The sequence below is a fragment of the Sorex fumeus genome, unplaced genomic scaffold, assembly GCF_029834395.1.
Source record: "Sorex fumeus unplaced genomic scaffold, SorFum_2.1 ptg000020l, whole genome shotgun sequence".
In the NCBI taxonomy this organism is placed as follows: domain Eukaryota; kingdom Metazoa; phylum Chordata; class Mammalia; order Eulipotyphla; family Soricidae; genus Sorex; species Sorex fumeus.
Window position 1 is genome coordinate 6,268,791 of NW_026606077.1, and position 26,818 is coordinate 6,295,608.

At 49.5% G+C, this 26,818-nt stretch overlaps 1 protein-coding gene across 2 annotated transcripts in view; it reads left to right on the forward strand.

Annotated features, from left to right (window-relative positions):
* The first annotated feature begins 461 nt into the window (after positions 1-461).
* Positions 462-26,818, forward strand: part of SGPL1 (sphingosine-1-phosphate lyase 1) — a 65,090-nt gene continuing 38,733 nt past the window's right edge. For both annotated transcript variants that reach the window (XM_056113417.1, XM_056113418.1), the window contains exons 1-2: positions 462-591; positions 1,626-1,690. In XM_056113417.1, the coding sequence (XP_055969392.1) occupies positions 1,664-1,690 (27 nt within the window). In that variant the 5' untranslated portion in view covers positions 462-591; positions 1,626-1,663. The remainder of the gene's footprint in view (positions 592-1,625; positions 1,691-26,818) is intronic.

The following is a 26,818-nucleotide window of genomic DNA, read 5'->3' on the forward strand; positions in this document are numbered from 1 at the left end:
ACCCGGGTAATTCAGGAACTTGAATTGCTGTTCTGGATCAAACTGTCCAGTGCTTTGCGGGCTGATCCCCGTCTGCATGGTATCAAGAGCGGCTGGTGAGCCGATCTTTATCTTTTTTTTGCTTTTTTTGGGTCACACCCGGCGATGCTCAGGGGTTACTCCTGGCTCATGCACTCAGGAATTGCGATGCTCAGGGGTTACTCCTGGCTCATGCACTCAGGAATTGCTCCTGGCGGTGCTCAGGGGACCATATGGGGTGCTGGGAATCCAACCTGGGTGGGTCACGTTGGCTGCGTGCAAGGCAAATGCCCTACCCCGAGCTGGAGCTTTTAAGAGGACTGGGTGTCGGCCCCTGCCTGGCCAGCAGATGGCGCGCAGGAGCCGCGGGGCCCGGCCCGGCAGGGGCGCGCGCGGCGGGCCCGGGTCACTTCCGGGCAGGGCGAGCGGGGCGGGGCCGGGAGGTCCGAGCCGCAATCTCGGCGGCGGCGGCGGCGGCGGCAGGGGGAGCCCGCGGCCCGCCGCCGGCTGGGCGCTCGCGCGGCGAGGACGAGCCGAAGGAAGGAGCTGGGGAGCCGGTTCCGGACGGAGGAGGTGGGGGGAGTCCGCGGCGGGGCCCGGCGGGGGGGGGGGGGCGCCGGCTCGGGGTCCCGTGCAGGCGGCCGAGGCCTGCGCGGGGCGCGCGATCCCCGACTCCCGCTGCGGCGTCGGGGCCCCTCGGGGGCGCTCGGGCCGCGGGTGGAGGCGGAGGGAGGCGCCGGGGCGGGCCGAGGGGGCGGGGCGGGCCGCAGCGAGGCCGAGGCGGGCGCCCGAGCCGAGGGGGCTACCCACTGGGGGCCCCGCTGGGTGCCAGCCGGCTCTGGGCTCGTCGGACCAGGAGTGGGAGGGCGACTCCGCGCTGCAGGGCTCTGATTGGCGGGCGCGGGCGCGGGGCGTGGCGTGTGCGCGCGCCTGCCGGGCTCTGGTTGGCGGGCGCGGGCGCGGGGCGTGGCGTGTGCGCGCGCCTCTGGGCTCTGGTTGGCTGGCGCGGGCGCCAGCCGGGTTCTGGTTGGCGGGCGCGGGCGCGGGGCGTGGCGTGTGCGCGCGCCTGCCGGGCTCTGGTTGGCGGGCGCGGGCGCGGGGCGTGGCGTGCCCGTTCCTGCCGGGCTCTGGTTGGCGGGCGCGGGCGCAGGGCGTGGCGTGTGCGCGCGCCTGCCGGGCTCTGGTTGGCGGGCGCGGGCGCGGGGCGTGGCGTGCCCGTTCCTGCCGGGCTCTGGTTGGCGGGCGCGGGCGCGGGGCGTGGCGTGCCCGTTCCTGCCGGGCTCTGGTTGGCGGGCGCGGGCGCGGGGCGTGGCGTGTGCGCGCGCCTGCCGGGCTCTGGTTGGCGGGCGCGGGCGCGGGGCGTGGCGTGTGCGCGCGCCTGCCGGGCTCTGGTTGGCGGGCGCGGGCGCGGGGCGTGGCGTGCCCGTTCCTGCCGGGCTCTGGTTGGCGGGCGCGGGCGCGGGGCGTGGCCTGTGCTCGCTGGGAGTGAAATCCGAGCTCTCGGAGCCCGGGGAGAACCCTGGCCCCGGAGCGCGCTGGCCAATCTGGGCGGGCGGAGGCCGGCGTTGAAAGCGCTGCCTGTAAACAAACCCGGTTCCCTTTTGCAGAGGGGCAGTGCTGCAGAGCGTGCTGGCGGCGGCGGAAGATGCCGAGCACCGACCTTCTGATGCTGGTGAGTCTTCGACAGGCACCTGTCCCTTCGGTGTTCTTTTTCGTCCCGAGGGGAGAGGGGTGTGCATTTCACGCCCGACACTTGCTAAGCTTTCGTTCGGGTTTAACGACCGCGACGGATAAACGACCGAATTCAGCCCAGGAGTAAGTAGATAGCCGGTGATCTCCTTCCTCCCTTCCTATACCACCGGGGTGGTTTTCAGATTTCGGTTCGATTTTTTTGCCCGGGAATGCCGTGCATCAGCTGAGTGTACTTCGCAGAGAGGGGGTGGAGAAGGCGAGCATCTCATTTGTTGGTGGAGAACGAGCAGCTATCACAGATGCTGTTGAATTTAAGTTCTTTTGTTGGGCTTAGGGGTGGTTCTGCTTTGCTACCAGCAGTTTTTGCCTTTTCTCTAAGCGATCTTTCTGTACACCTTTTCTTCTCTGAGCAGGGAGCATAGCATTGCCACGGTGCCCACCAAAATCATGTGTTGTTCTCGGAGCATTTACGGTTCCATAGTGGCTCTGCAGTGTGAGAATTGCCACTTTCAAGTAACTAGACAGATAAAACAGCTGAGTCTTTTTGGTGGGAGGGAGGTCTTTGGGGGGCAACACCCTGTGATATTCAGGGGCTACTCTTACCATTGTGCGCAGGTGGCCGCATCAGGTGGGGCTCAGGGCTCCTTCCTAGGTCTCGACTCAGGCATCACTGCTTGGGGGAGCTCAGGGACCATATGTGGGACCCGGGACCAAACTTAGGTCAAGCCGTGTGCAAGGCAAGTGCCCCACCTGTCCTGCGGCTCCAGCCCCTGGGTTTACTTTTTAATAATCCACTTCTCGGAGTCCGCAGTCTGGCTTCACACACAAGGAAGAGTTTATTTTCATTTAAAAGCTTGATATCTCATTGAGGTCATTGCTGTCACTGAGACGCTGACATAAACTAAGAGTGAGCTTTCCTGGTACCTTGTGCTGACTTCCTGTCTTAGCTGGACCTATAGGTTTCTGGGAGGTTTCTGGGTGTGTAAAGGAACTGAGGAAGTAGATTGTGAGTAGTTCTGGTTTGAGGCAGGGAGCAAAGGTGATTTCAGATACTTCGTGGATCCACAGATTCATTCTAAAGAGTCCACCTAAAATAATTTCTTGCCCCACTTCTCAGGGATGACCAGTCAGTCAACAGCCTATGTAATTCTAAATTCTTATCAGAAGAGGAACATGTTGGACAGCTTAGAAACTGTAAATAAGCAAAAGGAAGCAGTTGCCTGTAATTCCTCTGCTGAGAGCTCACCACTGAGCCTAAAGGGTTAATGCAGAATGGCCTGGAACAATCGGGATGTGTGTTTTTCCTCTTACATTTCTTTATGTGTCTGTATGGCGGGCTATACCCCCACGCCTCACATGTGCTTATCACCTTTCAGGCCTGTCATTTAACAGTCTGAGCTGCAGGTGCTTATTTTGTTTTTTTTCTTTTCAGCTGCACCTGGCAGTGCTCAAGGATTACTCCTGGCTCTGCACTTAGGGATTGCACTGGTGGTGCTTGGGGGACCACAAGGGATGCCGGGATGGAGCCCCGGTCAGCCTCATGCAAGGCAAGCGCCTGACCCACTGTACTATCTCTACTATCTGCTCTGGCCCCCTGTGGGTGCTTTTATTCAGAGTAAGGCCCTCCCGTTGATCGTCGATTTGCTCGAGCGGGCCCAGTAACGTCTCCATTGGAGACTTTGTTGTTACTGTGTCTGGCATATCGAATACTCTCGGTAGCTTGCCAGGCTCTCCGAGAGGGGCAGAGGAATTGAACTCGGGTGGGCCATGTTGGCTGCGTGCAAGGCAAACGCCCTACCCGCTGTGCTATCGCTCCAGCCCTTATTCAGAGTAGTAACTTTAGAATCTATTTTGTTTGAAAGTATTTTTTTAGCTGTTGTTTTTGCCTTTCGTGCCCTCTTCTACTGATCTAGAACAGTGTTACCTAGACTTCATAGCTCCTACGCTTCACCCATGATGGAGCTGCAAAGACCCAGAGTAGAAGTCTTGGGTGCAGCTAAGGAAGAGTTGTTTTTTTTTTAAAAGGTAAATTCCCATCCGGGCCTGGAGGGGCGCCACCGAGGAATTTATTTATTTATTTTTTTAATGGAAAGGGGGGCATTAAGCCAAGTACATCTGGGAGCCTCTGATCGAGAAAGTTGAGAGGTATTATTTTGCTTGTTACTGTCGGAATCAGTTCACATAGATAGTCTCTGGTCCTGATAATCTCGGGTCCTCCCTCTCTAGTGACCCTCTCCATGTTGCTTGGGGACTTTTACTGGGAAAGTTGCCTTTTTCCTTCTTGACTAATAAGCGGTAAAGAACCAGTGACCAGGGCTGGATTTTGATGGGGGTACTCATGATCTGGATGCCAAAGTGTCTCTCTACCCGAGACATGTTCTTAGGCCAGAGAGATGGAAGGGGGAGTAAGGTGTTTCTCGCATGTGGTAACCCTTGGTTGGATCCCCAGCACCGCATGGTCGGATGTGACCCCTCGGTAGCGATTTGGGAGCAGCCCCTGAGCAAAACTTGAGTGTGACCCAGCCCCCGCGCCCGCCAGCAATAAAAAGACCCTGTCATTGGGAAAGGAGAACCCCAAGAAAATAAGCCTTCGTGCAGAGCAGAGTGTCACAGAATCCTATAATTGCATTTGAAGCAATCTTGGACATACTATGATGCAATTCTTGCTCCTTATTGGACATGAATGCTTTATAGAATTCCTCCAGTGGGGGCCGTCACAGTGGGTCAGGTGCTGGCCTTGCCCATGGCCAAGCCCCGTTCACTCTTCGGCACCCCGCATAGTCCCCTGAGTCCCTCAGAAATGACCTCTAAGTACAGAACCAGGAGAAAGCCCTGAGCATCACCAGGTACAGCCCCAAATTCAAACCAAAAAACCTGAGCACGAAGCCCTCGTTCCACACGGAGGTGCTCACGTTGTCGGCCCTGTGTGTGGTCCTGTTCCCACATGCGGGGGAGAGTCACACTTGCTTTGTGCCCTCCTCGGTCCTGGCCGTGCTGGGGGATGGTGCCGATTCAGGGCCTCATGCATGCGAGGTAGGTGCCCTGCCACTGGGCCACGCCCCCTGTGGCCCTCTCATTGCATTCTTGCTTGACTTCGGCCCTCCTTTGATGCCGGTGGTTTGCCTGCCTTTTTCCTGTCTTTTTCCATTTGTTCATATAAGACTTGCCATGAGCTGTGATACTTTCCACCTATGCCTCAGAGAGAGCAGACGGGTCGTGTGTGTTCATCCACTGAGAATTGCGGTGCTTCCAGAGGGACCTCTCAGGGCCATTCTTAGCAACCCTCCTTCACTCTGGCGACTGTTCTCTTCGTCAGTATTCTCCTTTCCAGTGCCAGGGTCAGATTCCCTTTGTAAGTTGCCCAGCACTTGTAGCTTCTAAGGCAAAGGTCTGCTGTAAATCTAAGACTACTCTTGGAGGGTTGTTTTCTTTTTCCTCCCGAGAGAGGAATCAGGGTTACCCTAGGATAATGCTGGGTGAGCTTTGAGAGAGAATGGCTTCTCTAGGCCCTGCTTCTCCACCAGATTGGGGCAAGTTTGCACTGTAAGGACATTTGACAGTTTCTCAGACGTTTTTGTGTTGGACTTGGGCATTAGCGATGGCGGATATGCCTGAACATCATGGTGTGCTCATACACACAGTCCCCCACCTCCGAGGAAGATCTGGCCCCAGATATCAGCAGGACAGAGGCTGAGGAATCCTCGTGTAGGCGCCTCCCCAGGGCTTCTGTCTCTGATGGCCTGTGCACTTGTGCCTGGGGGATGAGTCTTTCCTTTGAGTTTACTGCATCTCTTACTATGTGACTTCAGGTATGTTTGCCCATGAACCAAGCGCTGCTGCTCAGGAATGGGTCTCAGAGGGCTGGAGAGAGAGTGGAGTGGTTAAGGTGCTTCTCTTGCACATGGCCGACCTCGATTCGATCCCCAGCACTCGCTATGATCCCTCGAGCCCCATCAAGAGTGATCCCTAGAAGAATAGAGCCAGGAGTAAGCTTTGAGCATCAGAGGGTGTGGCCCTAAGAAAAATCATCACAAACAAAATGTATTGTCCAGCATCATACTGTCTTCAACAGCAGAGTAAACTTTTTTTTTTTTCCTTTTTGAGTCTCACCCAGCAATGCACAGGGTTTACTTCTGCTTCTGCACTAAGAATTACTCCATATAGGATGCTGGGGATCGAGCGCCCATTGGCTGTGTGCAAGGCAAACATTTTGCCTGCTGTACTATCTCGCCAGCCCCGAGTAAAGTTCTAAAGTGCTTTTCCTCTGCACTGTTCTGAAGCTTTCTTTCTTCTCAACTTGGCAACTAAATCTCTTTGTTTAGTTGTTCTTTTTCTTATTTTTTAAATACGAAAAAAAAATTTCTTTCCAGATACTAGAGTTTATCTATTACCCTTGAAACTTTTTCTTCTTGAAAATTCATTCCTTCTAGGGGCCGGAGCGATCGGACAGCAGGTAGGACGTTTGCCTTGCCCTCGGCCAACGAGAGTTCAATTCCGGGCATCCCATATGGCCCTCCAAGCACCGCCAGGAGTATTTCCTGACTGCAGAGCCAGGAGTAACCCCTGAGCATTGCTGGGTGTGACCCCAAAAGAAAAAAAAAAGTGAACACTCACAGAAGCTGATAAGAAATTGAAAAATTTGACAGTTTCGTCTAGCACGGTATTTGGCTTTCCAATCTTCTAAATAAAAGGAAAATCTGAGTGAGTCTGATCCTTTTCTCAGAGTTCGGTGGAAAAGAAAGAGGAGTTATAAGTAGACAAACTTTGGATTTGCCTGCTGGACTTGACTTTGCAATCTTGGTGTCAGGAAGTCTTAGTAACGCTTGCCCTCTTGATTGGCCTTTGCCTAGTCTGATGTATGTAGTTTGTACCCCACTGTAGCAGAATTGGGAATCAGCCTGGGATTAAGAATTTCCCCTTGGGAATTGAGTTGTGGTGTATCAGTTCAGTGTATGTCAACACACAGAACCAATTAAACTCCGCAGTAGGATTTGGGGAGATATTTGGAAAGATGGGACATAGGAAAACAGATCAAGAGTAGTTTTTTGGGGGCTGGAGCAATAGCACAGCTGGTAGGGCATTTGCCTTGCACGCAGCTGACCTGGGTTCGATTCCCAACAACCCATATGGTCCCCCAAGCACCGCCAGGAGTAATTCCTGAGTGCATGAACCAGGAGTGTATCGCTGGGTGTGACCCAAAAAAAAAAAGCAAAAAAAAAAAGTAGTTTTTGTTCTTTTTTTTTTTTATAAAAAAAAATATCAGGTATCCCCTGGCAGACTCCAGCTGGCAGATGAAGGACTATTTAGCAAGAATATTAAGGTTAGGAAACACCTGCAGGGTAGCTTGAAACTCCTTAGGGATTAAGATCTATCAGGCCTGAGCGAGAAGGAGGGAGCAGTTTCTGGAACCTTAGAGAAGGTGCTTGGAGATGCAGCCTCTGCCAACCTCCAGCCTCCCCAAAAGAGAATGAAGGGGAATAAGTACCAATGGCTCTTCCTCTGATCTCCTGGCGCCTCGCTGGTCAAACTCAGCTGGAGATCTGGGAGCCCGAGTGATGCCTGCCCTTTGGGATGACGGGGTGAAGGAAGACCTGGAGAAATGAAGGGAATCCGCCCATCATGTCACCTCCTCCCCCCCCCACCCCCGCACACACACTTCATGGTCAAGTTAATTGTGAAAGACAGGAGCAAAGAGATCATGCTTCAGCAGTCCTGAAGAAGGATCCGGGCCCGGGATGCCGTCTGAAAGGAGTGTTCTCACTGATAACAGAAGGGGAGAGGCAGAGGCCGAAGTGTCGCCACAGCCCTGGCAAGCCCTGGGCTTTTGGTTCCAGTGTCATCGCCTTAGAATCTTAATTGCCTACAAGGCCTTTAGAAATCCCCGAAGACCAGCCCTCTGTGCTGTGTCCGAATCCCTTCCCCAACGCCATGCCAAGAGTGGGTGCAGACTCCTTTTCAGGGCGTTCTTTCAGCATTGCTGAATAGCTCTGATTGTTAGGAAGCTTTTCATTGATCGAAGTCACTAAATATATTATAAAACTAAGCTTGGCGGCAGCCTGTAACAGAAAAATCTAAAGTAGGAAAGATTTTTTTTTTGGGGGGGGGGGGCACACTCGGCAGTGTCAGAGGTTATTCCTAGAATCACTCCCGGCGGTGTTTGGGGGACCTACAGGGTTGCGGGCAATTGGACCCAGGCTAGCTGTGTACAAGGCAAGTGCCCCACCAGCCCTACTTATCTATGGCCCAAGATTTTCTTTTTAATTTAAATTTTCTTTTCGTTTTTGCTGTTTGGGTCCCACTTGACAATACTCAGGGCTTATTCCAGGCTCTGCACTCAGGAATCACCCCTGCCAATGGTTGAGGGACCATATGGGGTGCTTGGATTACCTAGTTTAGCTGGATACAAGGCAAGCACCCTACCTGCTATATTATCTCTCCAGCCCTAGTAGGAAAGATTTTTAAAAGATAAAAAAAAAAAGGTGGATCATTTCTGAATGCTCTGGCCATTCTTGGGTCTTTGAAGTTCCACTACCAGACTACGATCCTTCCTCATCCAGGAAGGTAGCATTGAGCTCGAGAGCTGGTCTGAAGCAGCAGAAACAGTAGAGAGAAGTCTTCTCTTTCCCAACTGAGTCATATCCATGAAAAATTTATTAGATATGCAGAAGTGTATATAAGGTAGGTGCCTATATTTGAAATAATAGTAATATTAATAAGAATAATCATATGTATCACACTCCGGGCTAATAAATGCATTTGCTCCCGTTCCATATTCCTCACCCTCATTATGTCCCCTTCCATCCCCTCCCTGCAGGGGTAGCTTTTACCTTGATTTTTTAGAATTGTTGTTCCCTCACTGTTTTTAAAAAACACCTGAGCTATCACCTATATGTGCAATTCTGAGTTTGGTTTTAGTTTTTTAACTCGCCATTCATGGATTTTGGTATAAGAGATATCTATGTGAAAATGTTCTGATTTTCCTTTGTTGCTCAGTATTTTTTGAGATTTCTCCATGTTGGGGCATGCAGTGTAATTCCTTTTCATGGCTGTGTAGTATTTCACTATAGGAATCAATTACAGCTTATTCATTCTACTGATGGATGGCCATTTTGGTAGTTTCCAATTTGGAGGCTTTTTGAATATCATCATTCTGAACCTTCTCACACTTAGTAAGCAATCATACTGAGGCATGGGGTTGCCGGCTTGGAAAGATACATATCCTCAACTTCTTGACAGTGCCATGCTTTTGTAAAGAGAGAGATGCTGGCGGTTCCCTTAGCAACAGTATGAGAGCTCTTATTCTTAGACTGGCACACTTGATTATTTGTAAGACTTGAATTTTTGCCGGTTTGGTCCACTCGTAAATTTAACAGGTTTCTGGCCACAAAAGTATAGCTCAGAATGGATGGAGCATTGCCTTGGCTTGTACCACACAACCACCATCCCGACACCTGGATGTAGTCAGGTTGGGGTGTCCCTGGTGGTCCCCAGCACCATGGGGTCCCAGCAACACCAGATTCACTACAGGAATCTACAGCAACACCCAACTCTCAGGAAAACCCAGTGCCCCATTGGTATCCTCTGACTCCCTCCAAATGAGTCATTGATTTCCTCTCTGCCTCCCTTTCCCCGCCCCCCCCTTTGGGTACTCCTACATTTGAGGCAGGCACTTCCCACTGAGCTGCATCCTTGACAAGGTTAAAGGTGCTTTTAAATGTTTATTGACTCTTTAGATTTTGTGTTTTCCGAGTGTCACTTCCAAGTTTTGTGCCTTTCCAGTTATTGAATGGTAAGTGTTAGTTCTATTAGACATTCTTGCAAGTCTTTTGAGATTTTGTTACAGGAAAGTTGTTGCATCTCCCCTAGTAAATGGAGCTCTCCCCTAAGGTTTTGTGTGTTTGTGTTTTTGCCATGGAGTAGGCAGTCTGAGTGTTCCGGGCGGGAGCGCTGCCCTGCCCTGCTGTCCAGGCGAGACTCCGCTGTCAGCCTAGCCCAGGGCTGGTCAGCTTTTCCGACCCACTATCCTCTTTTTGTCTGAGAAATTTTTACGCGATCATGGGCAGATAGGTGTACAAAATAGGTATGCAGACCAAACATTTGTTGATAATAAATCCTAAAAAAAAATGTATTTTAAAGCCAATTTTTTAAAAAGTTTTGCAACCCCTTCCTTATGAATCTCTGGCCCACAGTTTAGGGAATGAGGCCCTCAGCTGTTCTCTGGGTATACTGTTACTCATGCGGCCTCTTTATGGTTGATGTGAATAGATCACCTTGGGGGGTTTTAAAAGCACGTGGCATTTTCTTTTTTTGAAGTATGATTTGCATACAGTAAAGGGCATCTGAGGTGTGCCAGTTAATGAATATTTATTTGGCAATATCGTACTCACTGCTTGAGTCAAAGTTAGAAAAAATGTATACCACCTCAGACCCCAAAAAAAAATTATCCTCCTTCTCAGTATCATTTTATTTCCCTGATTTTTGAGCTTCAACTCAGGGGAAACATACAGTGTCTTTTCTTACCTGAATGAGCGTAAAAAGAATTTGATTTCCAAAACGATTATCTAGAATATTTGCGACACCATTCTTCCTCCCGTGGTAGGTCAAAAACATGCTCCAGCCACTACAGATATTTGAAAACCCCAGTCAGCGTCTGAGCACTGTCCTCACACCACACCCTCTCAGTACCCAGTGGCCTCTCCGAGTCCCCAGGTCCGAACGGCTGCTCTAAGCCTTGACTGTAACTTTAAGTCCTCTCAAGAGCTGAGAGACTCTGGCACATTCCTGAACCTCTACACAACTGAACGTTGTTCATCAGCAAAATTAGGTGCCACTGTTCAAATTCCAATAAAACTTGGGGCCAGAGAGACAGTGCAGTGGGTAGGGCACTTGCCTTGCAGGTTCAGTATTTTGAGATTCAGCCAGGCTTAGTGTGGTTAGTGTTCCACGTGGCAGTAGTTCTCCAGATTACTAGTAGTGTAGTTTTGTAGTGTGTGATCCGTGAGCCTCTTATTCTGTCGCTGGTCAATGTGTATGTCTCTACCTTCGGCTGTTTGAAAGGACACTGCTGCATCCTTAGTCTTTTGGTAAATACCTAGGATCACACCTCACGAAGTGCACTGCACAATCGATTTCCAGGGTGTTTCTATGAGTGTGCATCCCATAGGGTTCCTCTGCCCCTCTCGGAGAGCCCGGCAAGCTGCCGAGAGTATCTCGCCCGCACGGCAAAGCCTGGCAAGCTCCCCATGACGTATTCGATATGCCAAACACAGTAACAACAAAGTCTCAAATGGAGACGTTACTGGGCCCGCTCGAGCAAATTGATGAACAATGGGAGGACCGTGACAGTGACAGGGTTTTCTTCATATATAGCTTGGATTTAATTTGAGACTAAAAAACCTTTACAGTTTATGCTACTTGGACACTGGACATCAGAGAGAGCACTGATGAGAGGACAGTGTTGGTCCTTCTCAATTAAAAGTGTCCTGCAGTTTCCTTAGAAAATAAAAAACTCGGGGCTGGATCGATAGTATAGCAGGTAGGGTGTTTGCCCTGCATGTGGCCGACCCGGGTTCGATTCCCAGCATCCCATATGGTCCCTTGAGCGACGACAGGATTAATTCCTGAGTGCATGAGCCAGGAGTAACCTCTGTGCATCGCTGGGTGTGACCCGAAAAGAAAAAAAAAAAAGAAAAACTCACACAGTCTCCTTTTCCAACTCTGTGAATATTGATAAACATTTGATGGCAACAAAGCATAGATTGTTAAGGGCAAGCTTTAGATTTATTTGCAAAACACCACTTGTAACAGTTCATTCCCAGGCATAAATTGCACTCGAGACCTCTGGAACTCTTTGGGAACTAAGTAGCTTTTGTGTGGTAGCCGGGATCTGTGTGGTTATATTTTCATATCCCCAAGATTTGAGGAGACCTTGCCCACTGCACCCTGTTGCTGAAAGTAGTGAATTTGTTCTTTTGAAAGTTCACTTTGGCTGATAGGTCTGAAAAGGGACAGATACTTAAACTCTGTGTTGAGATTCAGTCATGCTGGGGCAAATGTTTACGATAATGGAGACAAAGAGAAGACTCTGTATTCTGTTCCGTTCCCCAACCATTTTGACCCAGACACTCTCCCAAGCTTTCCCACGAGTCACACTCGCGAGCGTCCAGATCATCACCTCTGGAGTATGGTCTGTAATTGGTGAGCGTCAGGAGCTCATCGGTTCCTCCCTTTTGTGTGGGCAGGGCAGGGGGGGCATGTGCCATCCTCTGGTTGAATTTATTGATGGCGCGAAGGTGACTTTTTAAAATCTTATCTCACAAAACCGAGGCCCTGCTTGGGATTAACACGTCTGTGAGGAGCCTCTGTAGGCAGACCCAGGCCAGGGCGTCCAGGCCAGAGTCTCGCGGGATAGTAGGGCAGGGAGGGCATTGGCCTTGCCCTCGGCTGACCTCAGATGGTCCCCAAAGCACGGGGCCAGGAGCGTTCCATGAACCCAGAGCCAGGAGCAATCCTTGAGTACAGCTGCTTACTGGAGAGGAAAGGAAAATATTTGTGCAAGAATTCAGAGTCATCAGATATTTAGTAAGTGCTTATTATCTGTTCATTTTCTTATCGCCTCATCTCATTTAGTATTTACAGTAACCTTATTAGTGAATGGTGATTCCTTCCCCCTCCACCTCTTCCCCAGAAGCTGTTGATTCCCCCCTTTTTAGATTTTGGGCCACACACAACAGTACTCAGGTTTTACCCAGCTCTACACTCAGGAATTACACCTGGCAGGGCTCAGGATTGAACCCAGGATGGCTGCGTGGAAGGCAGGTGCCCTGCCCACTGCACTGTCTCTCCGGCCCCAAGTTTTATTGAAATTTTATTTTATTTTATTTATTTATTTTTGTTGCTTTTTGGGTCACAGCCGGCAATACTCAGGGGTTCCTCCTGGCTCTGCACTCAGGAATCACTCCTGGCGGTGCTCAGGGGACCATATGGGGTGCCGGGAATCGAACCCGGGTCAGCTGCGTGCAAGGCAAACGCCCTACCCGCTGTGCTATCACTCCAGCCCCTTATTGAAATTGTAACAGTGGCATCTAATTTTGCTAATGAACAGCAGTCAGTTGTGTAGAGGTTCAGGAATGTGCCAGAGTCTCTCAACCCTTGAGAAGACTTAAAGTTCCAGTCAAGGCTTAAAGCAGCAGTTCGGACTTCTCGGCCTCCCAGGCCACCTGGGGAGCACCTGGCCTGGAGCCTCGGAGAGGCCGCTGGGTACTGAGAGGGTGTGGTGTGAGGACAGTGCTCAGACGATGACTGGGGCATGTTTTTGACCTACCAAGGGAAGAAAAGTGGTGTTGCAAATATTCTAGATAATCATTTTAGAAATCAGTAATTCTTTTGAGGCGCTTACAAAATTGTGCTATTTGGTAACAAAACTCCTCTAGTTCTTAATGGTCTTTTTCTAGTTTACACTAGTTCTTGTCTAGGCCTACGTTCTAAGTGGATTTTACATTTGTATGGAACTTTCTTTTAGATTCCAGCGCTTTCCTTATTATCTCTGAAATTGCTAAGTTTCTGTTCTCCTGTCTATGGTCGATTCGGAAACATTTCCCCCAGAAAGACCTTTTGAAAAAGAGAAAGCCTGTATATTTAAAGAATCTGTGATGCAGGTCTGAGCTGCGAGTACCTTGCGTGCATATAAATAAAACGGCCGGATTATGAAATACCCCTCGGTGGTTTTTAGTACAGTCATAGAGTCGTACACCATCACCATAGGTGGTAGCGGAACATTTTCAGAGGAAACCCCACATTCATGAGCTGTCACTGCCTTGTGGCGGTGTGCTAGCTGCTTTTTGTCTTAGATTCTCTTAGACTGTAATTGGAATCATTTTGTGTGTGTGTGTGTGTGTGTGTGTGTGTGAGAGAGAGAGAGACAGAGAGAGACAGAGACAGAGACAGAGACAGAGACAGAGCGCGCACAGGAGAGATTAGCTTGTTTTACTTAGCCTAATTTTTTCCCCTTGACACATTTTTTTCAAATGTGTCCTAACTTCATTCCTTTTTATTAATCATAGAGCTTTTCTTGGAGAGTTTTCAGTAGTGGATATACTGAACAATGTTTCTGTTTTGTTCTTACCTACAGAGAATGAAGGGGTACTGGATTGACTTTTTGTATAATAGGATAGTTTTTAACCTTAAGGCTAACCTAGGATTCATTTTACAGAAGAGATATGGGGAATACAGGTCCCAGTGACTGGCCTTCAGGAGGTCCTAAACCTCGCAAACTTATCTGCAAGATTTTATGCTTGCAATCACTTGTGGCGGGCGAATTCGGAAGAATGGAAAATGTAGGGTTTTCTATCCCCGTTTTCAGTTGAATTGAGTTGCCAGGGACGGGTAACTCTGTGTTGCCTTAAACATTGTGAAATGGTCACCTCAGTAGGTTCACTTCCATGTCAGTAGGTACAAGGGAAAGAAAGAGGAAACTGCTCTGTGAGTCTGTTTAGGATGAACTCTTGTTCTTCGATTTCAAGCAGACCTATCATCGGTGTAGTCACAGGCGGTTACTTATCTTAAAACGGGAAGTTGGAACCTTTAACCACCTTGATTCAGGTTGGGAAGTTGGAACCTTTAACCACCTTGATTCAGGTCTCAGATTGGTTGCTTACAGCAGCATTGGGGGATGGCGTGGGGATGGGCGGGGGTGCGGGTTGTACTGGTTGTACTCAGTGATGTGGGGTGGGGCCAAGGATGGAGTTTGCAGCCTTGTGCGCGGAAAGCAGGCAGACATTCTACCACTGAGCTGCATCCTGAGCCCGCTCATCTTTTCCCTGGGTAGATTTCGCTTTTTTTAGAGGTAGCCCCCACCCCCGCCAAAGGGTGAAATTATTATACTCATACAAATATAAAATGAAACACATAATTATTTATTTTTCTCCTATTGAAGAAACTCGGCAGATATTTTTGCAGGTGCTAGGGAGATTTCACAAGAGCAGACACATTTATGGATCAGGAATTTTTATATGAATATGCAAATGGACTGGAGCACTAGCACAGCGGGTCAGGCGTTTGCCTTGCACGCGGCTGACCTGGCGGACCCAAGTTCGATTCCTCCGCCCGCCCCTCTTGGAGAGCCCAGCAAGCTACCGAGCGTATCTCACCCATATGGCATAGCCTGACAAGCTACCCGTGACGTATCAGATATGCCAAACACCGTAACAACACGTCTCACACAATGGAGATGTTACTGGGCCCGCTCGAGCAAATTGATGAACAATGGGAGGACAGTGCTACATGCAAATGGACGTGAATGAGTTTCTTGGATAGCAGAGAAAGAAGGCATTTTCGCCTTACCGGATGGGGTAGATTTTACATTTAGTTTGCATAGCTTTCAATATTCACAACTTTCAGTTGTAAAATAGCTTCCAGGTAATCAGAAGCAGGAAACCCAGAGGATGCCCTAGACCCTAGCTTCAACCAGGTGGTCACAGTTCTGGAATTCAATGTAGGAATTGTGGAAAATCCTAAAAGCGTATTTTAAATTCAATTTTTTCCCTTTTCCTTTTTCTTTTTTTTTGGGGGGGGGGTGGGTGACAATACCTTGTGGTACTCAGTGAACCGGTATTACTCCTTTTGGTACAGGGGGACCATAAGCGGTGCTGGGTTTTCTTTGTGATTTTTTTTTTTTTACCAGTAAATGATTTGTATGCCCACTTCCTATCCGTACCTTGGATCATGTAAACATTTCTCAAGTGATGAAACTGGGAGATAGGAGAGGGGTCAGGACACATGCCCTGCATGCACCTGACCTGGGTTTGATCCCTGGCACTGCCAGACGTGACCTGGAGATCCCTGAAGGATGCCGCTGAGCTGCCGGCCCACTGGGCTGAGTTTCGCCAGGGTGGTCCATGACCCTTCACGTACTGAAGCACGTGTTTGTCTGCCCTTTCAGCCAGTGCCCGAGAGAGTTTGAGGTGCCTTCCTCCTGTGAAACTTAACCTGTCTTCAGCATTTGGGCAGCTCCTTGAGCCGAGGTGTCGAAGGGTGTTTCTCTGCTCATGGACGGCCAGTGACCCAGAGGTTGGTTTCTGGCTTGTTCTTTTGAACACGTTAGAGATCCCATGCAAAGTCTTTGCTTCTTTCTTAGGTTGCCCTTCTCTGTGCTTCTCATCTCTAATCCTAGCCCAGTGAGTGGCGAGAGTGTTTCTGGAGCTAGTTCGAGCCTCTTAATTTAGTGATACAGGTTGTTACTCCCATTAGTTAGGAAATGTGGGAAGGAGGCAATACTGGTGACATATGTGTCCAGCTATGGTACGTTTGGGGAAGTCAAGATTTCTGCTTTATGTGGGAAGAAAGAATCTGGGGTTTTTACAGACTTGGTTTGTTCGTTGAGCGTTTCCTCGTCTCTGTTCTTCAGCGGCTGACCCCCTTCTTTTGTTCTTGGAAAGGCGACCTCCATGTCTGGAGGAGTAAGTCATTTCACTTCTGACGGAAGCCGACTCTGGGAGTTCCTAGCCAATTTGGCAACTTCCGTTTGCTCAGTAATTAGGTAGGGATTAGGCCTTCAGTTTACCTTGTTGCTGTAGGCTGAGAAGATATTTGTTAACAAAGCCCTGAATGTCCTTGGCCTGCTCCTCTGCTCACTACTCATCCTCCCCATAGTCATTCTTGGTGTGTTTCAGCAGAGGTCCCAGAGTTACTCAGTGACACACTTGGCACCATTGTCACTTGTGTCCTAGGTGCTATAGAAACACAGTTTTGACAAATGTCATTATTGGGGCCAGAGTGATGGTACAGTGGGGAGGGCACTTGCCCCTGGCCGACCCAGATTCCATCACCAGCATCCCAGATAGTCCCCTGAGCCCTGCCTGGAGTGATCCCTGAGTGCAAAGCCAGGAGTGACCCTTGAGCTCAGACCAGGTGTAAGGTGTGGCCCCAAAGGCCCCCCCACACCCCCCAAAAAGTCATTTTTGACATCGTTTGGGTCTGTCTGCTTCTCAGAGCTCAGAAGCTTTAACTTGCCTTGAGTGTCCGCCAGGGACAGGAGGACATTGGGCCTCCGTCAGCTTCCTGTGGCCCTTTTGGTCTCAGTGTGAAGTGCGCCCCGGGAATGTTCCAGTGCAGAGGGGGTGGGGCGCTCACGGGCTCACTCATGCTGTGGAATGGGACTTTGCCTACATACCTGATTTTTCTTCTTTCGATTTTCTTACCCTCAAAAACCTATTTAAGAAAATAAAATGACCCCCGCCCCCCAAACCCATTTTTTAAAAAAATTTGTGGGTTGTTTTTGGTTATTGTTCTGTTTACAAAACCTTTGTGTCCAGGGCTGACTTTGCCTGCCCCCCTCCAAAAGACGATCCTGGCCTTGCTGGTGGTAAACAAAAGGTGCAGTGCCAGGTGCCTGGAGCATGAGCAGGGTGTTCAGGGCCGGCTGTGCCCGTCTCCCTGGACCTGTGGCCCTCCACAGTCGGGCTCTGTCTGAGGCCAGGCGAGGCGGCCACACGGCGCGCTGCAGTGTCATCGGCGCGTGGGGTTCTGACACGGAGCATTCCGCGTGATCCCCGCCACGGATGCCCGTCGCCGAACACCTCACGGCAGGTCTGAACCTGCCATTACTTCATGTAGAAAGGTTTTGTGGGTTTTCGTTTTCCGGGGAAGTCACTCCCAGCAGTGATCAGGGCTCCGTGCGGTGCCAGGGATGGAAGCCGAGACTCCTCCAGGCTCAGCCCGCCCAGACGCCTCCCTGGGCCTGCGTCTGGTCCTTGAGGCAGATGTGGAAGGGAAAACTCGGTCTGTGAAGTTGCTTTGCCGCAGACACTCGGGTCTCTGGACTCCTCTGGTTGAATGCTGGAGAAAGTCTAAGGTTTGGTTTTCACCCCCTAAGAAATGGTAATTTGAGTCTGCAGACATCGTTTTCTGCCTCTGCCGGCGGGGCTGTGCTGCCTCTGGATTTGTTGCTCAATTCTTACTTCTCTAATGTCCCAGGGGACTTTTCCCTTTGGGCTTGTGATCTGTTTTTGCTGATAAACTATAATGCCTTTGGGGCACTGAAGACAACAGTGTTTTCTTCCCTGTTTACTTTGCACTTTGAAGTCCTAGCAGAGTGTGATTTGAAGGAGCCTCTGATTGAATGAGCTTGGTCTGCAGTGCTTCTCGGGCAGAAGTAGAGTGGAATGAGTAAATGAGCTCTTTGGGTCTCTCTGTAATTAAGCCTCAGGCCCGAATCTGCGCTGCCTTCTGCTGAGGCCCATTTGATCTCTGGGCAGGCAACTGGTGAACTGGCTAAAACAGGTTTTTCTTTTCCTCAACAGCCTGGTCCGGCTTTAAGGCTCGGATTTCTGGTTCTTCTGGAAGGACCATTGCGTGTCGAATCCTGTTGTATCAGAGGTGGAAAAAGGGGAAGGAAAAGTGAAACAAACCCTCTCATCTCTGCAGCATGACGAGGGGCAACACTGGGATTTCTGTAGTGTCTGGTGGGAGGCGGAGTGTTGGCCTCAGCGCAGAGCTGGAGTCTTTGAGGGTCGCTGCAGCGGCGGCTGCGTAGGGCCATGAAGGTTTCCTGGAAGGTCTGCGTGGACGATAGCGCTCAGAGTGGAGGTTGGTCAGGCAGTGAGTCAGCTTTGGCCTTAGAAATCTACTGGGTGACCTTTATAAGAGAGAGTTTTGATATGCAGAAAGGGCTCCAGACCAGGGATGCTGTTTGGGGGGTGGGAAGGGCGAGGTCAGAATATATAACCTCTGGTGTTTTTTCTGTGTTTCTTGAACTTCTGGGTGAGATACTCTGAGGGGTTTTTTTTGGTTGGGGCCCACACCTGACGATGCTCAAGGGCTACTCCTGGCTCTGCTCTCAGGAATCACTCTTGGTGGTGCTTGGGGGGTACCATGTGGGACGCTGGGGATTGAACTGGGTTGGCTGGGTACAAGGCAAGCACCATGCCCAGTCTCCCAGCCCAGGGTGAGATGTTCTGGAAAGCAAAAAACAAAAGCTTCCTTGGATGATTCTGATGCCCACCTGCCTGGAAAAGAGGCCAGCAGAGAATCTGCCTTTAGTTGGACTCCTGGGAAATTTGTTGGTTTTTTGGACCTGACTGTGAACCTTGATTTCTTCATGGCCACAGTGGATTCTCTTCCGGTTCCTGTGGACAGCAACATTTATGACTGTTCAGACCACTCTCCTGATAATACGTTTGGAACTACTTTCTTTCCTCTTGCTTTTGGAAGGAAGTGAGGAGCCTGTGTGAGTCTCCAGCTGAGAGAAGAATGAGGTTTGCAGTTTGAGAAAAACCTAAGAGCCGTTCCTATCCCAAGGCACTGCGCCTCTGTGGGATCGCCCAGCTTGTCTGCCTGGTGGTGGGACTAGAGACTCGGGGCGCTTATGTCAACTGCTTTAGGGAGCTAGATGACTGTTGAACTCACCGAGGGTCTTCTGGTTGTGTCATTGAGAGTTTGGCTCTGGGAAATGGAGCTGGGGATGGGGAGTGGGGTGGGGGGGAATGCGGTTAGAGCTGGAAAGTTGAGGCCTGCCATTTCCACGCTTTGTGATGCTCCTTTGGGAGGCCCAGAGTGCTCATGAACCCCCTCAGCACCCGGGGACTCGGAAAGTCTGAGGCGGGGGTGGCCGGGCCGCTGCTGTGTGAGAAGCAAGATCAGTGGCCCATGTCCTTAGCACTAGTGCTTGTTCAGTCCAGGGCGGGCCCTGGGGAGTTGTAGGAGAGGGCATGGCAGAAACTTGTGAGGAAGGACGTCCCCAAACAGCCCCGAGGGCATGTGCAGCGCCTTCCTGGTGAAGAGGCTGTTCCTCCAGGTAGAAAACCCTAACCCCCTTACCCGTCCGCTTCTGGGCGCCTGGTGTGAGTTCAGATTTGAGCCGGTTGTGTGATCATTCTCCCTCTCCGGGGTTAAGTGCCACCCGCACATCACCCTAGGGTCACTTAACCTTGGCTGATGTGCGTTCTCTTGAGAAACAACCCGAATTAAAGGGCACTGGATAGGTGGTGCACAGGAAACACTAAGGCATGGGTGCTTTTGAAGCTGAGCCTTTCGTAAGGAAGGAACTTCCCCAGGACCGTGATTTTTACGGTGATTCCGCTGTGATAGTATTCGGCATTCCTGTTCTGAAGTTTTCCTTGAATGAATGAGTGACTGACTTAAAACCCATCCCTTAGGTGTGGGTGTGGTCAGCCGTTCACCCCGGGACCAGCAGGCAGTCGGAGAGACGGAGCGACGCAGCTGGGGCTGAAAGAAAAGCTCACCGGAATTTTAGCCACAGGGACTCGGCCAAGGAGTGCGTGTTTGAATCAGCTGAGCACAATTGCTACATTTTGTTTGGCAAGGAATTTGTGTGTTTGTGGCACTTCAGAAATAGAGTCCATCTTTGGAGAGTAAATGTTTTCCTTTGATCTTTATCCAGATGGTCTCCTCCTCTTCCTCCTTCCTCCTCCTCCTCCTGCTGTTCTTTTTTTTTTTTCATTTCCGTGTGTGTGTGTGTGTGTGTGTGTGTGTGTGTGTGTGTGAGAGAGAGAGAGAGAGAGAGAGAGAGACCGACCTGGTGTTGCCTGGGGGTCACTCCTGGTGGTGCGTGGAGACCCCTGTGGGCCTCCATGCATGGCATGCACTGCAGTTATTTGAGCCTTCACCCCAACTCCGCCCTGAGTTTAATTATTTATTTATTTTTTTAATTTATTCATTTTTTTTGCTTTTTGGGTCACACCTGGCAATGCACAGGGGTTACTCCTGGCCCTGCACTCAGGAGTCAGCCCTGGCAGTGCTCAGGGGACCATATGGGATGCTGGGAATCGAACCCGGGTTGGCCACGTGCAAGGCAGACACCCTACCCGCTGTGCTGTCTCTCCATCCCCAACCCTGAGTCTTTTTTAAATATAAAAGGAGCAGGAGGAGAAAGGACATTGGCTTCCCAGCTTCTCCCCGCTCCCTCCTTCTTTCTTTTCTTCTTTTATGTCAAAGCCCTCTAGTTAATGTTTCCATTGCTTTGAAGCCCTAAGAGATGGTTCTCAATGTCTTGGGATTCAGTTTTGTGTGTGAAGTCCAGGTTTCAGCCTGCCTGTACCACACACTAGCAGTTTGCTCTCCAACAAATCGCTTACCCATTCTTGACTTTTGTGTTCCCGCTTTCATCATTTGCAAGGTCCTAACCCTAGGCAGTTGTTGAAACAGTGGGAAATGGCTGTTCCGGAACGTTCAGGTGGGTAAGCGCTTCATCTTCTGTGCACGTTGCCCTGACCCTTCGTCCTGCTCTGTTGGCTTTTCCCCTCTGTTACCCGGTGGTCACCTAATCCGGCATCTTTAAAGAGAGGAGAAAGTGAAACAAATGATGACCTCTGCTCCCTGGGAATAGGGCCTCATAGCAGGCTCTCAGAAAATCAGGTCAGAAGCCTGTAGAAAGCCCCGACGTCTGGAGAGCAGAGGATTGCAGGGGAAACCCCTGTTTGGAAGGGCTGGTGGGAGCCCCCTTTCCATTTGATGAGATCAGTTACACATGGTGCTGGGCCGTTCTAGGGGAAGGCTTTTTGCCATTTGTATTGGCCCAGGGAAAAGAAACCTCCGGGATGGGTCTGGAAATGCCTCTTAGGTAGTTTTCTCTTCTGTTGGTGGTTCATTTTTGAATGTTTCCCCGGGACAATTTAGTAACAATTCAATGGCCGGGAGGGGGCCGGGGGAGGGGGGTAATGTGTGCATAGTTGGTGTAGTGCTGTGGTACTAACTCTCAAATAACTTGTTTTTGTGTTTTTAAAAAGATTTTATTTATTTATTTATTTTTCTTTTTGGGTCACACCCAGCGATGCTCAGGGGTTACTTGTGGCTCTCTGGCAGTTCTCGGGGGACCATATGGGATGCCAGGGATTGAACCTGGGTCAGCTGCGTGTAAGGCAAATGCCGTACCCGCTGTACTATAGCTCCAGCCCCCCCCCCTTTTTTTTAATGATGAATAGGTAATAAGTGCCACCAAGGGGATTTTGCTTGTAGAATTTCCTGTTCCCTTGACCTGATTTGAGAACTGGAAGTGTTACTGTAATATTATGGGCTCACTGTGGGTTAGTCCCAATAGGACCAAAATGTGTGGCTACGAAATTCTGAATCTCCTGGATTTACTCGTTACTTCAGTAGGTCATAACCCTGGCCTGGCAGCCAGGTTGTCAGAATAAATCATAAGTATAAAACGCACCCTTGCTGTGTCAAGTGAAAATAAATGTTAGTGGTATCTACCCCTTTCGTGGTGATACACAGCCGCCTCCTAAATTTAAGGAAGCCAGGATTAAAATCACTTCAGAGGCCTTGGTCTTAAACCTGGAGATCACCATCCATTTAGAAGTACACAGAATCCATTTTGGAGGTCAAATATTTTTTTAAAAACCACAAAAAAAAAAAAAAGGAAGAAAGAGAAACACGTGCATTAGCCAGTCATTAATTTGGAAATTATTTTTGGGGTTTTCTGTCTTTTTTGCCATGTGTGCCATTTGGTATAAAATACATTTCTTTTGGACTGTACTGGTCAACTTTGAAATTTATGCGTCTGAAATGTCGCATGGCCCAGACTAGCCGGGCTCCTTCCAGTCACCTCTCTCGCGTTCTTGAGTTGATGGGCACTGGGATAGGCTCCCTCATGGTTGGGAAGAGAAGATTCTTATGATCCCATAACCTCCAAGGTTAGTGGTCTAATCATTATTAGGATTACTGAGTATAAAATATGGCTATTTTGCTGTTTCTTAGGCTTCAGTTAAGTTCTCAATCTTTAGATTAGAAATGGAAACGCAAGGTGGGACAGGCCTCCTTACTTATTGTCATTTGCAGTCAATATTTTGTATTTTTGTGCTATTAAGGTTCATTTTGGGGGCTGGAGCAATAGCACAGGGCGTAGAGCATTTGCCTTGCACTCAGCTGAACCCGGGTTTGATTCCCAGCATCCCCTATGGTCCCCTGAGCACCACCAGGAGTTAATTCCTGAGTGCATGAGCCAGGAGTAACCCCTGTGCATTGCCGGGTGTGACCCAAAAAGCAAAAAAAAAAAAGAGTTCATTTTGGGTTTTCCCTTAATATATTTAAGAGATGTATGGTATTCTTCGTATCATTTTTATGCATATTTGTTGGGCAGATGCAGTTTTAATTTTGCTCTTTTTCTCAAGAGGAAGATTTGCCCCACTCCTGTAACACTGTGAAGGAAAGCTTGACCCGCGGAAACTTTGCCTGGGCTGCTGTTGAGTCTGGGCTGGAGAGAAGTACCCACACGTAGACACAGACATGGTTAACTGGCTCCATTGAAGACTGTAATCCCGTGGCTCTTCTTCTAGATAAAGACGTGGAGGCCACATTGGTGAAATGACATGTCGGAGATGCTCAGTAAGCTAACGGCCTTCATGGTCGACCAGTCACAGTTAACCTACCAGCCATGAGCTGTGCAGGTTAAGTCCAACGGGAAGCTGGTGTTGAGACTAGAAGGGTACGTGTCGGTATATGGAGACAAAGCTTTTCCTATTGTAAACAAAAGACATCGTGGGGGGTGCTAATCGTAATTATTTTAAGTTCCTGTGTTTCTAGATCTTAGTTTTTCACCATGGCCTAGCCGTGCAGTTTTAGTTTGTTATGAACTGCACCGTTTATTCAGGGTAGACACAGTCAAGAACATTGGTCAGGAAAGAAAACTCTTGGGATGGCCCTGAGAAGTGCCGTGTCAAGTGCTTGCTGCCATGAATTGTGAGAATGGAGAGAAGGTTCTGGATCAGACTCCCTTACCTGCAGCCAGTGCAGACTCCCTGTGTTGGGGGACCTCAGAGAGTGGGAATGTAGGACTGGCACATCTAGTTTCCTGCAGCGTTTTGAGCCTGTGCTTCCCGAGGGCCGGGCTGTTGCATCAGCACCCCGCCCGGGGCTCATGCCACTTGTCAGGTCCTTGAGGACCTGCTCACCCTTTTTTTCATCCCCCAGAGACAGCATACATCACCCTGCAGAGCCTGGAGATGCAGCAAGCTGCCAGTGTCCTAGGTGCTTCTTCACGGGAGATGGGGCTCAGGGGTTCGCTTTGTCTTGTTTGGTATGAACTGAGTGGAACCTTGGGCAGGAGCCAGGCGTAGCATTTCTTTTTTCCTTCTTACTCAGTAGGAGCTACACCCAGGTCCCCCGGGGGCCTGGTGCAGGCCTGGTGATGCTGGGGCCTGCCTCAAGTCCCAGGGCTCACACCTGCTAGGCTTGTGCTGGCCCCTTGAGGACCGCCTCAGCCCCGAGAGTTGTCATTTCTAGAACCAAATGGTTGCCTACTTAAAAACTCTCTAGGGTTTGCCCAGGGTCCTGGATCATCCTGTGTCAGGGTTCTTGTGCGAGAGCTGTACCTTGCAGGGGGCTACCCTGCTCAGTGCCTGGGTTTCGTGTGGGGGACTGTGTTGTGGGGAATCGAACACAGGCCTCCAGTCACAAAACAGGAGCACCGTCCATTGAGATTCACCAGCCCCCATTCTGTCTTTGGAGTAAGAGAATATAGAAACGTGTCGCTCTTTCAGGTGATGTTTTCAAGGACTTCGAATTCAAGGACTCGTGTTATCTTCTTCTTTTTTTCTTTTTAGGAACTGGAACAGTTTATTGAAAAGCAGAAGGGAAAGGAAAAAAAACTCCTTGGCCAGGGAGGAACTTAGTATAGGACTAAATATATCTCTTAGAGCAGTTACTGAAAAAGTGACGCTGCTGAACATAATTTTATAAATGTTAGCAAGGAATGCCTTCATATCGGAATAGGCTTTGAACTATTAAATTAGTCTGTATTTGGTGCTGATTTTTTTTTTTTGTTGTTGTTGTTCTCTTCCTAGTAGTTCTGTTACTGTTTCTAGTCAGTGCTGTAAAGGACTTATAAACTTTTCACAGTGCTTGACATTATTTTTCTGAATGAATTAGGAACTGGTATCACAGAAGGAAATGACTCATTTGAATGATCGTTCTCTTATCATGCATTCACCCATCCGGTTTGTTCTCAGTTTTGAGGTTTTTTTTTCTTTTTCTTTTTGGGTCACACCCGGCGATGCTTAGGGGTTATTCCTGGCTCTACACTCAGGAATTACTCCTGGCGGTGCTCGGATGCTCATATGGGATGCTGGGAATCGAACCCAGCTCGGCCGCTTGCAAGGCAAACGCCCTACCCGCTGTACTATAGCTCCAGCCCCTGTTCTCAGTTTTGACACTTGGAGGCTTCGTGATAGTGCTGGGAACCTTGGCATACCTCTGATGTCAGGATTCATCAGAAGCTGGTCCTTCACAGCTCCTGCTGGCTCTCCCACTGCTGCGAAAGATTGAAGTTGTTGATAGCAACGGTGGGCCCTGGGGAATATTCGCCAAGAACTAAGAGGGGTTGCGGATAAGTTGTTTCCATGGGTCGCCCTCTGGGGAACCCAGCTTGGCTAATGGCAATTACACTGTGGCTTCATCAGAGCCAAGGAGATGAATGTTTTCAGCAAACATTTCTTGGCCACCTGTCTTCGAAGTTTCCACGCTCCTACGGCGTGTAGGTCTTCACAAGGTGCATCATTATCTTTTCTCGAAGCTCTCCAGCTTCAATCCTACTTAGTCACGGTGAATGGTGACACCACTTAACACCAGTCTCTCAAACTGGAGCTCTCTGTCGTCTGCCCCACTCCATGCTACCTCCATCAAATGAGTTAACGAGCCCTTGATTTGTTTCACCTCCAAAAATGTCTTTCAGATTTATTTTGCTCAGGCGGGAGAGATCACTTCTACTTCAGAGGCCTGGGGCCTGTCCTCTTTCCATCCCGCCTGTTCCCTGTTTCTCTGTAGCCTACAGATGAGTGAGCTCATTGGACATGAATTCTTCTCCAGAGGGGAACCCAGTTTTATTTATTTCACTTATAGAGGTGAACCCGAATTTCACTTTTCAGGATACCCTCCCGTTCCATTGGAGAGGAACATTCTTAGATAATTCTTTCACCCTTTAGCTAGCTTAGATTTTATCCTCAGAATTTTATCTTCCCCTAGTGGATGAATTTTTCCCCAGTGGCCTGAAAACTTCACTTATGTCCTTCTTGTAATGTTTATCCTGGAAGAATTTTAAGTAAGTATGTGCCCGAGCATGTAAATCTGCGTACACGTATATAAAAGCTCTCTGTGGACAAGAATCTATGCTTTCATAAATTTGACAGATGATATATTTTTATATTAGAATGGAATTGATAGTCCTTTCCCCCACTCTAATACTTAAAACACTGGGGTTGTTTATGTTTGTTGGTTTGGTTTGGGGAACACACTCTGGTGCTCAGGGCTTACTCCTGGCCCTGTACTCAGGAATCACTCCTCCCAGTGCTCAGGGGACTGTCCATACTGGGTGCTGGGGCCTGGAGCGACAGTACTGTGAGTAGGGCATTTGCCTCGATCACTGCCGACCCGGGTTCAGTCCCCAGCATCCCATATGGTTCCCAGAGCACTACCAGGAGTAATTCCTGAGTGCAGAGCCAGGAGCTTAAGCCTCACCAGGTGTGACTTAAAAAATAATAATAATAAGCATAGCGGGTGCTGGGAATTGAACCCAGATTGGGGTGTGCAAGGCAGTCACCCTCCCTACTGAACTCAATCCCCAACACTGGGGGTGTTTAGTGAGTGTTGACAAAGTAATTGAATAAGGGGCAGTTTTGTGCAGAGCACTCTGGGGGATTGTAAATATGACTCAGTTCTGACCTGTCTTCTGAGACCCAACCGCATAATCAGGGTGCACTCAGATTGCACACTCAGACTTCGAGGCGGTGTGATCAACTCTGTCTAGGGGCACGAACAGTTGTCAAGGGAAACAGTAGTTAAGAGGTGAATTTTTTGTGAGTGACAGGTTTTGGTAAATTTTCAGATGGGAGGATTTTTCCTTGCTGTGTGAAATTGTGATGGGTGCTTAAAAAAAAGATACTCTCTGTCATGAAGGGTTTTGCCAACTTTTTCCTCAGTGTACCTTATAGATTCCGGTCTGATGTTGAGGTCTTTAATCCACTTAGATCTTACTTTTGTACATGGAGTTAGGCAGAGATCTGAGTCCATTTTTTTGCATGTAGCCGTCCACTCAATATTTCTTTTGCAGACCACAACACCCAAAAGGAGAGAGAGAACAGAGGGGAATGCCCTGCCA